Below are 18,045 nucleotides of genomic sequence, written 5' to 3'. Positions count from 1 at the left end.
AAAACTAAAAATTAAGATTTATAAAAATACGATAAAATGTATTTAAATATGGATAAATGATTTTTTTTATTTGCATTAATTATTTTTATGAGTTTGACCCATGTTCTTTCACTGATATGCGTTAAATAATAATAATAATAACCCCGCAGGGCAGCTTGTGGCGAGCTGTTGGGGAGTAACGACCCCATGGACCCGAGTGCTCTCGAGAGTCGGTCAGGGTCTCCGTCTCCGGCGTGTCTTCGTCGGTCGGAGTGGACCCCAAGGGGACCCGCAGGACTCTCAGCTCTGGCTTGCCTTCATTGGCTGTCCAGAGAGGAGTCGCTAGAGCTATATGCTCCAGGGGTGGAAGTGAAAGATGCAGAAGACGCGAGTGGGCACAGTGGCTGTTAACAGCCACTGGGTAGAAAGCGGCGCACACCTCTCGACGCCCCTGAGCCGCTCACACCGGTGTTGCTCCTGGTCGTCTTCACGACGGCAGTTTCAGGGGCCCATCTAGTCAGCGGCGAGTAACCGCCTGCCTCGATAACGTGTATAGACATTGTTATGGCAGGTGTCCGGACCTCTCCCTAACAACCATTTTCGGTCGCCGTTACGACACGGTGTAGACACATCTTGCGTCGACACCGTCTTTTCCAGTCACAAAACGGTCGCAGTGTGGTCGCCGTTACGTCGTCGTTACCAAAATGGGGAAGGCTCGACACAGACACATTTCAGTCACAAAGTGTCGTCGCCGTGTGCACACATTGTTACCAGTTTGCGACTAGTTATCCCAAAATCATTCGTTCGTTTCAAATGGGAACTGTCAGATGGAAATATACTTAAATAAAAATAAACAAGTGACAAATGCCATCGCTAAGAAGGATTTACAAGACGTAAGTATTTATTGTTTGCATTTATATTACATTATGGCTTTAAATACTATGGGAAATTAAACTGCTCGAGTGATTTGATTAACTAGGTGTATTTTTTTTTTTTTTTTTTATGAAATAGGAGGCAAACGAGCAGACGGATCACCTGATGGAAAGCGATTACCGCCGCCCATGGACACCCGCAACACCAGAGGGGTTGTAAGTGCGTTGCCGGCCTTTAAGATGGGAATACGCTCTTTTCTTGAAGGTTTGAAGGTCATATCGGTCCGGAAATACCGCAGGCGACAGTTCATTCCACAGTTTAGCTGTGCGAGGCAGGAAGTTTCTAGAGAAACGCACAGTTGAGGACTGCCAACCATCTAAGTGGTGAGGATGGTAATGTTTTCGCGTAGGGCGATGGCGAAAAGAAGCTGCAGGGATTAATCCGAACAATTCCTCGGAGCACTCCCCGTTATACACGCGATAGAAAATGCAGAGCGAGGCCACATCTCTACGCAGCGCCAAGGAGTCAAGCCGTTCCGAAGTACGCTGGCAGTCGACAATTCGAGTCGCTCTTCGCTGGATGCGGTCCAGAGGGAGAAGCTGGTATTGGGGTGCCCCTGCCCATAGATGAGAACAGTATTCCATGTGTGGGCGAACCTGCGCTTTATACAGCTGTAGGCGGTGGGCCGGCGTGAAATACTGTCTCGATCTGTTGAGCACACCGAGCTTTTTTGAGGCTAATTTGGCCTTACCCTCTAAATGGCCGCGGAACTGGACTTCACTCGAAATGTCGACGCCGAGGATTCCGATACTGGCTGCGGCAGTCAGGGGAGTGCTCTCAAAACGAGGTGATACGACAAATTCTAACTTTTTTGCGGTAAACGCGCAAACCTGTGTCTTGGCAGGGTTAAAACGGACTAAGTTTAGTCGACCCCATTCAGAGATTTCTTTTAGGGAAGTCTCAATTTCAGACACAAGTTTGTTCCGGCTCTCGATGACGTTTTCCCGAGAGATATTGGTGCGGCCGGTGTAAGAGGCATCACCCGTACTATCATCAGCATAACAATGAATTCCGCTGATTTGCAGCATGTCATTGATATGCAGAAGGAATAGCGTGGGTGATAGCACACAGCCTTGGGGGACACCAGCATTCACAGACATGGAGTCTGAGCATTCGCCGTCAACTACGACCTTTATGCTTCTGTCTGCTAGAAAGCTACTGACCCATACACATAATCTCTCGGGAAGCCCATAAGATGGTAGCTTCGAAAGAAGTGCTTTGTGCCAGACGCGATCGAAGGCCTTCGCTATATCCAAACTAACAGCCAATGCTTCACCCTTTGTCTCGATTGCCTGTGCCCAACGATGTGTCAGGTAGACTAGAAGATCACCAGCCGAGCGGCCTCTACGGAAACCGTATTGTCGGTCACTAAGCAACTGGTGGTCCTCTAGGTACCGAAGGAGCTGGCAGTTGATAATGGACTCCATTGTCTTCGAGAAAAGGGAGGTTATAGCTATTGGCCTGTAGTTGGATGGATTTGAGCGGTCGCCTTTTTTAGGGATCGGGTGCACCAAAGCTGACTTCCACGAGGTCGGGACTACGCCGGAAGAGTAAGAGAGCCGAAAAAGACGCGTTAAGACCGGTGCCAACTCGGGAGCACACATCTTCAGCACAACCGCAGGGATTCCATCGGGCCCACTCGACTTATGAGTGTCGAGGGAAAGAAGTGCTTTGCGCACCGAGCTTTGTTTGAACCGGACATCCGGCATATAGCTCTCGCACCGCGGTATGGTCGGCGGCGCGTTTCCCCCGTCATCCAAAGTCGAGTTGGACGCAAAGAGTTTGCCCAGAAGATCGGCTTTGTCTTTTGCGTCGTGGGCCAATGAATCATTCTCCGTGTGCAGAGGTGGAAAAGATGGCGTGCAGAAATTCCCCTGGATAGCTTTGGCAAGAGACCAGAACGCACGAGTTCCCGACGGGAGGCGCTCTAATTTCTCGCCAATTCTACCAATGTGCAGCGACTTTGCTCTGGCAATAACTCTTTTGAAGGACCTGGAGGCAAAGTTAAACTTCTTTTTTAATGCGTTAGTCTTTACATCCCGTACTGCCGCTGCGTCTACCCAGGCCTGGTAACATTCCTGCTTTCGGCGAGAGGCCTCTTTGCAGAAACGACCAAACCAAGGTTGGGATTTGCCACCAACAGGGACCACAGAGGACGGAATGAAAAGCTCCATTCCCTGCAGCACCACGTCAGCAACAGAATCAGCAACGACGTTGGGATCATCCGGCGTGAAGCAAACCTGCCTCCAAGGGTAGGATGCAAAAAAGGACCGCATCCCGTCCCAATCTGCTGACCTATAGTGCCACACACGGCGGCCACAAGCAACTCGCCGACGCGGCGGGTACGCGAGTGGCACCGTACTCCGGATCAAGCAATGATCCGAGGAACCGAGTGGGGCTTCAACGAATACATTGTAGTCAACCGGATGAGAGGTCAGCAGAAGGTCCAACAGGGAAGGTTCATGGCCTTCCACATCTGGGATTCGCGTAGGCGCAGTAACCAATTGTGTCAAGCCATATGCCAGAGCAAAGTTATAAACAGATCTGCCCGCATGATCAGTCTTGCTAGAGCCGAGCCATTCGGCGTTGTGGGCATTAAAATCACCAAGTACAATGATCTCAGCGGAAGGGATCTGCTGCTGCACAGAGTCTGCAGCCGTTTGGATCTGCTCAATGAGTCGGTCAGTTTCGGCATCACCGCTATGGGACCTATATAGGCACGAATAGACACGGGGATGGTGATCGTTGTCTATACGCAGCCATAAGGTGGAGAGGTCCCTACCTTCAAGATTGTTGAGGCGACGAAAACTGATATCGTCTCTAACGTACACGCACACCCCAGCCCTAGGCGAAAAGGAGTGTTCCAGTCCGTACCCAGGGTAGGAGAGGTAAGATGTGTCCGCCGGAGACGCTATCTGCGTCTCGGTCAAAAAGAGCAAGGCCGGCTTTGCTGTCTCGAGGTGTAGGTGGACAGCATTAAGGTTGGAATGTAAACCCCTGATGTTGCAGAAGTCCACGGCCAGCGTGGCAAGGGGTGCCGAAGTTGCTTTGCTCTTGCCTCGGGCAGATGACAGATGGTTGAGCGCGGTTTTGCCCCCCCCAGAGTACGAAACGGGGCGGCCTCGGCGTCCACGCTCAGGCAAAATGTTACCTGAGCATGGAAGCCCAGTGAGGGGTTCTCCAGCGCTAGTGCAGCAACTGGTACCCTCCTGGGGTAACCTCTTTAACTGCGCCATCATCATTAGAAAGGGGGGGTTTGGGGGTTGGAGCTATCTGGGAACCTTACTCACCATCAGGAACACAACACTACATGCCTACAAAGTAGGCAGCAGTGCTATTATGGCTGTGGTCTTCTGTAAGGTGGAGGTACTTCTCCAGTTGGGCTGCTCCAAATTCAAGCGTGATGACATAACGCTGTGCCCTACCTCTCTTGTTGGACGTAGTTTAAGGACATACCCGGGTCCAAAATGTCCAAAGTGTAATTTTATCAACGCGCCACCTCATTATTTTAGTTTAGCCAGAAATGAAATTATTTACTTCTCAGTGCATGTGTTCATAACTACATTATTTGATGCAATTTTAGTGCTCCGATGAATATACTATACCTAAATAATAAAAATAACGCTTTACATACTACTAAACTTGGTAATTATGATGTAAAAATATGGTTTAAGGCTGAGAAAAATTCCAGTCACAAAGTAGTCGCAATGTTACGACTCTGTGTAGACTCTGTGTAGACACTGTGTAGACATATGTCAAAAGTAGTAACAAAGTTACTGGATTTGCAAAATGGCTCCTTGTACTCATTTGTTTTTAGATCAGTGTTGCCAGATCGTACCTTTTATTTACGTACTTTTTGAATAGCATATGTACTTAAAACGTACCCCGCCCAAAACCGTACTAAAATCGTACTTTTTGGCTAAACCGCACATTTTAGTACGATTTTACGTACTTTTCGTATGAGCGGTTCAAAAATATGCTATAATGGCGTAGAAATAATAGTGACAGACCAAAAAAGTACGATTTATTTGCGTAAAAATTTGTGACTTTTTGTTTTGGTATTTTGCATATTAATACTGTTCCTTTTGCCCTGAGAAAAACAAACTAAACATAGTTTTTTGCCCAACGTGACCGCAAGTTATCTTTATTTTCAGATCTAACCAATTGCTACAGAATACAAATGACAAAGAAAAGAAGCAAGAAGGAAATAAAACAAACAAAAATACAAATGATTCCTCGACGCAATCAGGTGATTCTTAAATTGTGTCCAGATTTTTTGTTTTTGTCATAAAAGTTTTTATAAGAGTTTTGAATGATTCACGGCTAGTTTCACTACCTATATAGACCGTGATTACCTTTTGTATTGTTTTTGAGCTCCCGATATTTCGACGCAGTTACATGCATCTTATTCATGGGTGACTGAAGATAGCGGGTGGGTGTCAAAGTTGTATAGACTGCGCTCTGTCTACCCTCATTATATCATATCGGGGATATCGGGAGCTCAAAAACAATACAAAAGGTAATTACGGTCTTTTTTTTTATACAAAACATGGTACTATATTGGTGATTCTTGAATTGTGTCCAGAAGTTTTTTTGGCATAAAAGTTTATTTTTCACATATTGTTACATATAAAGTACATACAAAAAGTGAGCGTTCCGTGACATTTCTTGCATTTTCTAAATATGTATTCTTTATCTATGAGGATCTCACTAGAATACCTAATATAATTAAGTCGTTAATTTTTAATTATCCTGTATAATGATCTCAGCAATTCGTTTTAGTAGTTTAAGTTTTAAATAAGTACAGACGTATGGTTGTGATATAATATATAGACTGCGAGCCACGAACCGATTTTAATGACCAATAGCCTCCCGGGCAAAAACTCGTAAAGTGGAAAACCCTGGTTTTTTTCTTGTTATTTTATAATAAATAGTTTAGTATGGTCAACCACTGAACAAATATTAAACTTTAAAATATTTTGAGCCTTGCCAAGATAAGGGTTAAAAAAAGTATGCTTAGAGAATGTTAATAATTAATGTTTATTTATCGGAGCGTTGATAATATTGGAAAGAATACCATTTCGGTATTGCAATCCATAGCAAAAACTTTGCATTTAATGTCGTCTAAATTATATTCTCTCAATTCTTCATTTTCATAAATGAGCGCTGTGGCATATATGTTTATGTTTGATGATTTAAATGGCAACTCAAAAAAAATATATTTGTTTTTTATATTCCCGCCGAAGACTTTTATTTTTCCTTCTACACAAGTAGCGTATTGCATTTCTGTTAAATTTTTGTCAGTAGTTAGAAACCACTTGTCCTTATTGTTTTTAAGCTTAGAATAAATTTAAAAGTGGAAAAATTACTGCCTTGGGGAGACTTGAACTCACGGCCTCTGGATGCCTCGGTAGAGCGCTGGAGTATCTATCCAAAGGCCGTGAGTTCAAGTCTCAACCAAGGCAGTAATTTTTCCACTTTTAAATTTATTCTAAGCTTAATAGCATCGATCGCAGACGTTTCTGCTTGTTAAAAATTAACTTATTGTTTTTAGATATCGAGTATTTTTTACTAATTCTGACTGTCTTAAAAACTTTTTCACCAGTTTCCAGTAAAATTTCGTTTTTGAGGGCGGGATCTGATTTGTTGCAAGTAGTCTATTCAATTTCGACAGTTCTTGTATGCGATTCGCTACTTGCGCCAATGGTTGGTCCCCTTTTCGTAACAGGTTTTTAATACTGTAAAGCATACCTTCAAAAGGATAGGCGCTAAGAGAAGGTAGAGACCCGAACTTCATAACGTCAATCATTGACAACATGGCATTAAATCTTTTATACTGGACGCTCGATGCCCAAAAGGGACGGTAGTTCGGAAGGGACGACAAAGGGACGGTGTGGCATTAAAAAGGACGGAAAATCGTCCTATTTGGGACGATCTGGCAACACTGCTATTAATGGACAGTTTGACAAACTTTCGTTTTCAAGAGGTATTTTATATTGTCATTTGCGGTCACAATGTTTCGAAACATTTCAGTAACCGTTACGACACATTGTGTAGAGATTTGGTCACAAACTGAACGCAAAGTGTACACAATGTGTCGACACCTTGTTACCGAAAAGTGTACACACGGCGACGACACTTAGTTACTGAAACAATTCTGGCCACATTGTGTGCACACGGCGACCACACTAAGTTACCAAAACTGAACACAGTCGCAAAGTGTAGTAACGGTTACGACACCGTTTCGACACATCTGACATTTAGTTACTACTTTGATAATTCTGCCCAATCTTTTGACCAGCCAAACCAAGACCATAACCGGCACTCTTTTCCATTGTGTTTATAATAGCCCCTACGCCTGTTGGGACCGATTTACGGGTATCTATTTGTACCCGTGAATGGGTTCTAGCAGGTGTATTACATAACAGCAAACTTCTCCAAAGGGCCTCTACGTGTTGGATCTGTATCCCCACGCACGCCTATCAAATGACCGGGATGTATATACCCGTAACTTTATATGAGATACAAATAATAATAATAAGCCCGCAGGGCAGCTTGTGGCGAGCTGTTGGGGAGTGACGACCCCACGGACCCGAGTGCTCCAGAGAGTCGGTCAGGGTCTCCGTCTCCGGCGTGTCTTCGTCGGTCGGAGTGGACCCGAAGGACTCTTAGCTCTGGCTTGCCTTCATTGGCCGTCCAGAGGGGAGTCGTAAGAGCTATATGCTCCAGGGGTGGAAGTGAAAGATGCATAAGACGCGAGTTGGCACAGTGGCTGCTAACAGCCACTGGGTAGAAAGCGGCGCACACCTCTCGACACCCCTGAGCCGCTCACACCGGTGTTGCTCCTGGTCGTCTTCACGACGGCAGTTTCAGGGGCCCATCTAGTCAGCGGCAAGTCACCACCTGCCTCGATAACGTGTTTTAACATTGTTATGGCAGGTGTCCGGAGTTCTTTACAATAGCCCAGTCTCATTGTCCAAACTTCAATCCATAGACCGGTATACTGTTCAATTTTTCTGCAATAGTCCCAATGCCTGCTGCGACCGGTTCATGGGTGTCTATTGTTGCGCCTGTGAACGGGTTCCAGCAGGCGTTCTACATGACATTAAAGCTCTCCAAGGGGCCTCTACGTGTTGGATCTATATCCCCACGCAAGCCTATCAAAAGACCGGGATTTATAGGCCCGTGATATCCAAGGTGATACAAATAATAATAAAATGTTTTATTGCAGGCATAAAAAAACCCATACACTTAAAATTGTTAAATAACGAACGAAACCGTCAACGCCATCTGTACGACAGTAGGCCACAGCTAGTAGCGCCCTCTGATCGAGAATCAAATTTTCTTGATTTTCGAGGCAGGTTTTTTCCTTAGACTGTATCCATCTATTACGGAGTTATATCTATCTTTGCCATGAGCAATCAATATGTTTGAGTTTACAAGTTATTTACGAAAATATAAAAAAAACTTACCATAGGATTGATTTTAATTAACTTTCTAAATATCTTTTTAAATATCGATCCTAGCGAAAAAGTGTACAAAATCTTTCTTGTAGGCATGTAAATTATTTATGTAACAGGACAATTTTTTCTATGGGCCACCGTTTACGAGTTATATTTACGAAAAACTAACAAAAGGGACCTTTAATCCCCCCTACCCGTTAGCTTCACCCCCATCCATCAGTACTTTTAGTTTGTTGTTTCAGGCACTTTTATCTACAACTATGCCAAAATATGCTCGGAGTGGCAAGCCTTGGGGGAGGCCTATGTCCAGCAGTGGACGTCTATCGGCTGACATGATGATGATGATGATGCCAAAATACGCTTACACAGGAATTATTTCCCCTGAATGGCAATTTTTGGGATTCGTTTGGTGGCCTAAATAAGGATGTATTGCAAAGAATTGGTCACTTTGGCTGTGACTATATATTTAGACAGTGACTGTACTGTACTACGTATACCCATCGTATACCAGCATACCTATATCTTGATTTCTCCAGGACCCTTTCAGAAACGAAGTTTCCTAACCGGTTCCAGCCGTCTTCGGCGAGGCCAATCGGGAAACGTAAATGAAATTTGTCCTTTAAGAACACTGGGATTCAGGAGGGATTTTGACATTACAAAGTGACGTTGCGGAATAGTAGGTAGTCGAAGTATAGGTTTGTCGTTTGTTGTCACCTGAACACTGAACAGTGAACACTACACGGCTCCTCTCACATTATTTGAACAATGGTGTGATGGTGTACACTACACACCTACACTTAGCTTACAAGTAACAATAATAACTAATTAAGAGAGTTTACAACATTCTATAATGTATATTGTTATAATAATAATACATTTAAAACAAACAAAAATGTTTTTCTCAATAGCTATAAATAGTAGCAAATATTTAGCACAATGGGTTTCTTGTCCTCCATTCAAAAATTTCAAAATGCTAATCATCTCCTCAGCCCCATATCAACATTTTGTATACATGACGTAGGCTGCATAAATGCGTTCCTTTGGATAAATAGACTTTAGAATAACTCCATTTCGGTACTCAAATGCCCTGGACTGGCACAGAGCTCACATAGAGAATAAATAAAACCGGCCAAGTGCGAGTCGGACTCGCCCACTGAGGGTTCCGTACTTTTTAGTATTTGTTGTTATAGCGGCAACAGAAATACATCATTAGTGAAAATTTCAACTGTCTAGCTATCACGGTTCATGAGATACAGCCTGCTGACAGACAGACAGACGGACAGCGGAGTCTTAGTAATAGGGTCCCGTTTTTACCCTTTGGGTACGGAACCTTAAAAATGTTTATACAGTGCACGACAAGTAAGTAGACAAGGAGCAGCTATGCCACTAGATATGTACTCGTGGTTTAGTTAACAATAGTTTTATTGTACTTAGTCTTTATAACTGAGTCTACCTAGAACAATAAGATGATGGTCTAAGTGGCCACTCCACCCAATACTTAACTCTTAGCAACACACCAGTTGTAGAAGACAAGTCTGATTAGTATAAAAAAAAAAAAGGTGAGATCAAAATTTGTGGGAAACCCCCGAAAAAAGTTTACCGCTGCTCTTTTAGCAGTTGTTCACGTCGTTGTTTTGCAAATCGGGCTCTGAGTTTCGTTATAGTTGAGTTAGATAGAGTACCAGGTACTTTAAATATTGCCTGCAACAAAAAAGGATATTAGAGAAGGAAGTTTAATCTTCAATAAATATTGCTTATTATTGTCTGATCAAAATACTCGTAGTTGTTTATTACGAATTAATGAGGCTAATAGATGAAACTTGGATGTTCGCGAAGAAATACCGTCGGCGAAGGAATACCATACCGTCCCCGTCCCCGACGATGATATCACCTTCCTATAGTATAAGGTTGCTTCTGCAACTTAGGCAGAGAACAGGTATTTCGGCCGAAAGTAACCAAAACCGAAATTTTGGTTACACATTAAGAAATAAAAAACCGGCCAAGTGCGAGTCGGACTCGCGCACCGAGGTTTCCGTACTTTTTAGTATTTGTTGTTATAGCGGCAACAGAAATACATCATCTGTGAAAATTTCAACTGTCTAGCTATCACGGTTCGTGAGATACAGCCTGGTGACAGACAGACAGATGGACAGACGGACACCGGAGTCTTAGTAATAGGGTTCCGTTTTTACCCTTTGGATACGGAACCCTAAAAAACATTTATTGGAAAAACAGCATGCCTCCGGTTGTACCAACCTGCATGAATTCATGACAGTGCAGAGCACTAGCATTTTTCACAATAGCTTTAAAACATTCTGCTAGTGATGTAAAGTCATTACAGGACATTATTGCTGGCCGGTTGGATTTTATTAGTGTCAGGCAGACTCTGAATAGAATTTTAGAGCCTTCATACAATAGGCAATCCCATATCCTTAGCACAGTCTCTATGGGCAGAACTTCAGCAAACAGACAAACAAACCATTTGGTCGTAATGACAGCCCAGGGAAGTCCTGAAATGATAAAATCAAACTAAGGTGAGGGTCAAACTAAAGGGCAATTGTTTAAATCAGAAGTTAATTAATTTCATGTTTTTCAATCTGTTCAATGTCTTTTTTTGATAGTTTTGGTACACCTTTGTTTCAGTGATATTCTTGCATTTGTTATTGGTTGTCCATGGTAGGTAGCTAGGTAGTTAATCAACTTAATATAATAAATAAACAATCGCATATTGAAAATTCCATGAAAGTTCCATACAGAGTAAAATCCAAAATGTTTTTGATATCTTTATCTTTTAGCTGTATGATATTGAAGTATTGACAAATGAAGATTAACAAGTACATGTTATCTGATAGCTGATGATAGTGCAACATCTGTGGAAACACACCCAAGTTTATCACATGCTGATGAACATCTGGTACTTTAGATTTGACAAGCTCTGATAAAACTTCTATATCTACAATCAATCCATCCATAGTCTTGGAGTAATAGTCTGGAAGAATCTTTTCTACAAGTACTTTCAGCAACCAAAATGATACTTCTTCACTTTTTGTTGCAAGCAGCAATAAACCTGAAACAGTTTTGTATATAACATTCACAATCCATGTAATATAATAAATAAAATAAATAAAAATATTTTTATTGACAAAAGCAAGTACAAAAAATATTTTGAAGTCCCTGACTTCTGAGCTAGGTAAAAACCTGTGTTACAGAAGTCAGTGTCCTCTCCCAGACAATGGAAACTGTATAGAAATCAGGAAATAATATATTATAGCTTATTAACTACATTTACATTTTCAATTTCAATTTTTACTTTTTAAATTTAAAGTAAATAATTTTATTATAAGGATTGTTTCTATGCTAAAAACAATACCTTTCTATTTATATTTAGCATCTTATAGCAGCAATAATATAGTTAGCATCAAATAACGATCGGAAGATCAGCATTATGCTGAGGCGGGACCATTTCGTGGTAAACTATTTATTTTTATATTTATATTTCTTTGTTGTTTTTATACTTTTGTATGTTATAGTTTATCACGAATAAATGCGATGATTTCTGATTTCTGAAATATATAGTGACAGCCAAAGTGGCCAAATATATTGCAACACAAGCTTATTCCTACGGTAAAAACTAACAATATTTGAAATACCTGCAATGTAGTTCAGTCCTTGACAATAGCCAACCACACGGTTGTTGTGTGCGTATGCTATAAGTATGTGAAACAGATGTGTCTGATGATTAGCCTCCTTTGTGAAATATATATTATCTGGGAATGTCCTAGGTAAATCTGTTTTAACTAAATCTACCAATTCTTTTTCAAAGGGTCTGTCTAAAATTTTGTGATAAAGATCAGGGCTTTGATTTTTCATCTTTTCTGCATCCGATATTGCCATCCATACCGCAGGCCTATGTTCACCTATAAATAATAGATTTTGAATTGTAGTTTGGATGTGATGAAAACTTATCTAGTCTAGATATACAATAAGCGAATTCTTAAAGTATTTAAAACTATAAATATTTACTTGGAATTCCTTTGCGAACGTATCTTTTGACGATATTAGTGCGCTTCACCGACTTTCCTTCGCCGAGGAGTGAGGCCCATTTCTGAGCTCGCGTTGCGAGAACTCGTAAGTATACTGACATGAATTGTTCATAGCTCTCGAAATCAAAATCTTCGTGCCTCTCAAATCCATATTCATCGACTTTACTGAAATAAAGCAGGGATATGAGTCAGTAGGTCGACGCGGGTTGTAAATATGAAAATTTACAACCAACTACTTAATTACCTGAAGTTTGACTCTGCCATTTCTGTGTATGTTTGTGCAACTATATCAATATATCATTTTTAAACAGTACCGAAATATATATACGTTCACTGAAATTTCTTATAACGCCCCAAAAAATTTAATTTCTATATAGAACTGCTTTTTAATTGTCACATAACCCACGCACAATAGTTGAAATAGTTCTGTCAATGATGTCAAAAATGTATTAAAGCTCTTTATACCATGCAACAAATCGCATGCGATTTTAGACATGAAGCTTTAATTTATGGATGGTATAGAATACCAATCTCTTATGGCAGAATTGTTGAAAAAGTGACCGCTTTCAGCTTTAAATAATAGTTCCTAATCTCTCCGGTGGCGCTAGTTAGGCACTGGGACATAAGTATAACATGAACCAACAAATAACCCGACCAAATTACGTAGGTTGCTTTTGGTAGTATTTCGGTCATTTCGGTGTATGGTGGCGCCGCCTAATTACTGTTTTTTGATGGACACTTTTCATACATAGAGATTTGGCTCCTTTATATAGTCTCTATGAGTGGGCCCCTTAAGAAGTCTGCTCTCGTTCGACCCAACAGTTTTTAGATGTTTAGCAATTTTCCTAGAAATTAATAAAATTAAAATTTAATACATAACAAATAGTTTAACAACTGCTTCATTTATGTGTATTAACGAGGAACTAACTAGACTAATATTTGTAACACAGCTAATCAATAACGTTAACCATTGTCCTTTCAGCCCAGATCAGTAAGTACATTCGTCACGCTACTGTAGGGAATAAGAATAATTGTAATACTGTGACTACGTGCTATTGGCCGGGCCCCATATCGTCAGGCCGACAGACAAACCTCACATGCGCACTTCACAAATTTTTACCGTCGAACGTCAAACTGAAGTCGATCTGTCAACAGCTGTTTTCTATTTATATTTACGTTTAGTTTTGGTAGTTATAATTTCGCAGCTAGGCATTTTATTGAACAGTTTGTGAATAGTTTTTAAATAGCATTTATATTTTCTATACGGTGTGTACATACTCATAATAAATGTATATGCCTGTTGCCTCTAATGGAATGTTGCGTGTGCCAAAGGATTTTCCAGACACCAAAAGGTCTGCATATCCACCAGACACGTATCCATCAGGTACGTGTCGCCCTCTCTTCTCCTGTCTTACCAAATGTGCCAAATCCCAGCTCCTCTTCTTCTCGCCCATCCTCTACTTCTACCACGCCTCTCCAAACTCTCCTCCGTCAACTCAAACAATCTACTTCAATAATCAAACGCATACCACGGGGTGCGCGTTCCACTGTATCGGAAGAATTAACAAAATTAAATGTAATAAACGATTGTGTCAGAAATAACAACAGTAGTTCTTGGCACGAGCTTCTTACTTTTTCATACAAATTCCTTCATGTCTCAGAAGAAACAAATACCAATACCAATATATATATCCCTAACACAAAAGATTAAAAACAACATTTTACATCCTACCATAACTAATCCACTGTTTTTTTCTAGAGCACACAGTAAAAAGTACGATCTGTTTGGGAAGGTCGAGGAGAAAATCCATGATGGAGACTTGAAAGGTGCAACACGTCTTTTATTTTCAAATGACACGTTAGCACCCGATACACCGGAGACCGCAGCCGCATTACACTCCAAGCATCCTCCAGGCCCTTCGATCCCTATTTTCGTTGACCCTCCATCCGACCCTTCAGCCTGCCTACACGCCACGGAAAGAGATGTTCTTACTGCTCTCGCCTCTATCCCTAAGGGATCGGCGTCGGGTCTGGGCAGTGTTTCCCCGCAGCATCTGATAGATCTCACCAGTTACGGCTCAGGAGTGGCCGGCGAACGGCTGACCTCGAGCCTTACCAAACTGGTGAATCTTATGCTGCTGGGAGATGTCTGTCCGGACGTGACGCCGACCATCTACGGGGCTAACCTTATTGCCCGGGCAAAAAAAGATGGTGGTGTGCGTCCCATCGCCGTAGGCTCAACATTCGTTTGGCAGCTAAGATCTGCGTCCGGCCCACTAGAACAAAATTACAGGCTCTTTTTGAACCCGCACAAGTCGGCTTTGGTACCCGCGGAGGTTGCGAGGCGGCGGTACATGCCGTTCGCACCTTCGTACAAGGTGACTCTTGCGAGGTTCTCCTAAAATTAGACGTAAAGAACGCATTTAATTCAGTCAATAGGGACACCCTGCTTAATGAAATAAAAACACATGTTCCCGAAATTTATAACTTCCTTCTCCAGTGTTACCACTGTCCCTCTAAACTAGTACACAAAAGTAATGAAATCATTTCGGCCGTAGGTTGTCAGCAGGGTGATCCTCTCGGTCCAGCTATTTTCAGTTTGGCTATTAATCCGATAATTCGCAATCTAAATTCTAAATTAAACGTGTGGTATCTGGACGATGGGACCTTAGGTGGGGACGCGCAGACAGTCCTTGCAGATTTGATTCAAATTAAACAAAAATTCTCTAATATTGGTTTGGAATACGCACTCCCTAATTATCCAAAATTTTAATAACGTTGCTCAAAATATTAAAATAGTCACTAAAGACAGTCTGCACCTGCTCGGTTCTCCCATCTTCGATGAGGCAATCCCCCCTCCTTTGAAATAAATCAACCACAAAATTTAGCAATTATTCGGACCGCCTTGTCAAAATTAGTAGTCACTCCGCTTTATTTATTTTAAAATTTTGTTTATTTGTTCCCAAATTTACTTACCTGCTCCGCTGCTGTCCAATCTGGAAATTCCCCCATTTGATCCAACCTATTGATAACCTTATGAAATCCCAAATTGAATCTATATTGAACATACACTTAAGCGAGCAGGCATGGGCCCAAGCAGCTTTACCAATACGGCACGGCGGCTTGGGGACCCGCAAAATTTCGAGCATCGCTTTACCGGCCTTCCTGTCCTCCATCCACAGCACGTCAGATCTGGCAGGTAAAATACTAAAAGCCCCTACGGGCATAAACTGCCAAATCGCGTGCTTGGATGAGGCCACGAATGCCTGGCTAGCTGGACCGAGCCCAAATTTTCCAAGTAGACCAAAAAGGCAAAGGGCCTGGGACACTTTGACCTCCATCGCCACGCTTAAATCACTCACAGAGACATCATCAGGCAGGGATCTGGCTAGGTTATTGGCAGTGTCTAAGAGTCTGGGCACTGGCTACATGCCTACCCCTCGCCCCATTTAGGAACTTTCATAGACCCCAAAACCCTTCGGATAGCTGTCGGTTTCCGGCTTGGAGCTGGGATTTGCACAGGCCACCGTTGCGCCTCTTGTGGAGCCCCTGTAGATCGACTCGGCCACCACGGCCTCTCATGCTCCTCGGGCGCCGGCCGTCTTTCCCGCCACGCCGCTCTTAACGACATCCTCCGAAGGGCGCTCGTCAGTGCCAACGTCCCCGCAGCTCTGGAACCCCAGATTGTACGGGGCGACGGTAAGCGCCCTGACGGGATGTATTTGATTCCATGGAGGATGGGCCGCGGGCTGGTATGGGACGCCACTTGCACCGACACGCTGGCGGCGTCCTACCTCCCAGCAACCAGCAAACGAGCGGGAGCCGCGGCGGACGCCCGGGAACGCCTCAAGGTCACTAAGTATAGTTGTCTCGGCGCTCAATACGTTTTCTCACCATTTGGCGTCGAGACAACTCGGACCTTGGGGCAAGGGTGCACTCGGGCTCCACAAGGAGCTCAGTAAACGCCTGAGGGAGGCAACTTTATTTATTGAGCTATAAATAAACGCGTCGGTGAACTGGTTACGATTCGGGGACCTCTTCGGAGAAACCGAGGGTTTTGCCTGTGCAATTGCGGACGAAGTTATGATGACGAACAACTATCGGAAGTATATCCTGAAGGACGGTACGGTCGACATTTATCGGGCATGCCGCCGTCCCGGAGAGTCACTCAGGCATATCATTTCCGGCTGTTCTCATCTTGCTAACGGCGAGTACTTGCACAGACATAATCTCGTAGCTAGGATTATTCACCAGCAGCTTGCTCTTCTATACGGCCTTGTGGACCGCGAAGTACCGTACTACAAGTATTTACCTGTGCAAGTTCTCGAGAATGGTCGTGCCACGCTCTATTGGGATCGATCTATCATCACTGACAGGACTATTGTAGCCAATAAGCCTGACATTGTGATAATAGATCGATCGCAGCGCCGGGCCGTGCTCGTCGACATCACCATCCCCCATGATGAGAATCTCGTGAAAGCCGAGAAGGTCAAGTCCAGTAAGTACCTAGACTTGGCTCACGAGATAACCGCCATGTGGGATGTTGATTCGACGATCATTGTCCCGATAGTCGTTTCAGCGAACGGTCTCATCGCGAAGAGTCTCGACCAACACCTTGAGAGACTCGCTAGGTGGTTGGATCAAGGGTCAGTTGCAGAAGGCGGTGATCTTGGACACGGCGCGGATAGTCCGCCGGTTCCTCTCTCTGCGGCCCTGACCACCGGCAGCTTGGGCCCTGCCCCGCTGCTGGCGGCACCCTAGGTTAGGTTTTTTATAATTTGGTTTATATGTATTTTGTATTGTTTTGTAAGTGTTTTTATATTTTACTTTTATATGCATATTATAAATAACCTAACGTAAGAAAAAGAATAAATAAAGAGAATAATAATAATATAATATTTTATTGCTTTCACATTGGTATTACAGATGTTCTTAATCGATAATGTATCACAACATGACAGGGTAAGGGTATTGCAATTTTATCTATCTATATTAATTACCATTAAATAAATGGTTTGAGAATTACTAAACTATACTTAGTTTATGGACTAAACTTAGTCCGTTTTAACCCTACCAAGACACAGGTTTGCGCGTTTACCGCAAAAAAAGTTAGAGTTTGTCGTATCGCCTCGTTTTGAGAGCACTCCCCTGACAGCCGCAGCCAGTATCGGAATCCTCGGCGTCGACATTTCGAGTGAAGTCCAGTTCCGCGGCCATTTAGAGGGTAAGGCCAAATTAGCCTCAAAAAAGCTCGGTGTGCTCAACAGATCGAGACAGTATTTCACGCCGGCCCACCGCCTACAGCTGTATAAAGCGCAGGTTCGCCCACACATGGAATACTGTTCTCATCTATGGGCAGGGGCACCTCAATACCAGCTTCTCCCTCTGGACCGCATCCAGCGAAGAGCGACTCGAATTGTCGACTGCCAGCGTATTTCGGAACGGCTTGACTCCTTGGCGCTGCGTAGAGATGTGGCCTCGCTCTGCATTTTCTATCGCGTGTATAACGGGGAGTGCTCCGAGGAATTGTTCGGATTAATCCCTGCAGCCTCTTTTCGCCATCTTGTATCTGGAACCGGCTGCGTGAAATTGGTGTCCCCGAGAAAATCATCAACCTCATAAAGGCT

The 18,045-nt window shown here is 43.1% G+C and overlaps 2 protein-coding genes across 2 annotated transcripts; both read right to left on the bottom strand.

Annotated features, from left to right (window-relative positions):
* Positions 1 to 968: 968 nt before the first annotated feature.
* On the bottom strand, positions 969 to 4,148 carry LOC134753763 (uncharacterized). Its single transcript, XM_063689701.1, has 2 exons — positions 2,247 to 4,148; positions 969 to 1,685 (listed from the first exon to the last, which is right to left on the bottom strand). Exons 1-2 carry the CDS (start codon positions 4,146 to 4,148, stop codon positions 1,029 to 1,031), a joined length of 2,559 nt encoding a protein of 852 aa, XP_063545771.1. The 3' UTR covers positions 969 to 1,028.
* Positions 4,149 to 9,355: 5,207 nt separating this feature from the next.
* LOC134754905 (growth hormone-regulated TBC protein 1-A) lies at positions 9,356 to 12,822 on the bottom strand. The gene is made up of 6 exons (XM_063691377.1): positions 12,663 to 12,822; positions 12,399 to 12,583; positions 12,026 to 12,292; positions 11,260 to 11,442; positions 10,632 to 10,885; positions 9,356 to 10,076 (listed from the first exon to the last, which is right to left on the bottom strand). Exons 1-6 carry the CDS (start codon positions 12,680 to 12,682, stop codon positions 9,972 to 9,974), a joined length of 1,014 nt encoding a protein of 337 aa, XP_063547447.1. The 5' UTR covers positions 12,683 to 12,822; the 3' UTR covers positions 9,356 to 9,971.
* Positions 12,823 to 18,045: the final 5,223 nt, after the last annotated feature.

Source organism: Cydia strobilella, chromosome Z, assembly GCF_947568885.1.
Source record: "Cydia strobilella chromosome Z, ilCydStro3.1, whole genome shotgun sequence".
NCBI classification, from domain to species: domain Eukaryota; kingdom Metazoa; phylum Arthropoda; class Insecta; order Lepidoptera; family Tortricidae; genus Cydia; species Cydia strobilella.
This window is presented reverse-complemented; position numbering and strand designations above follow the sequence as displayed.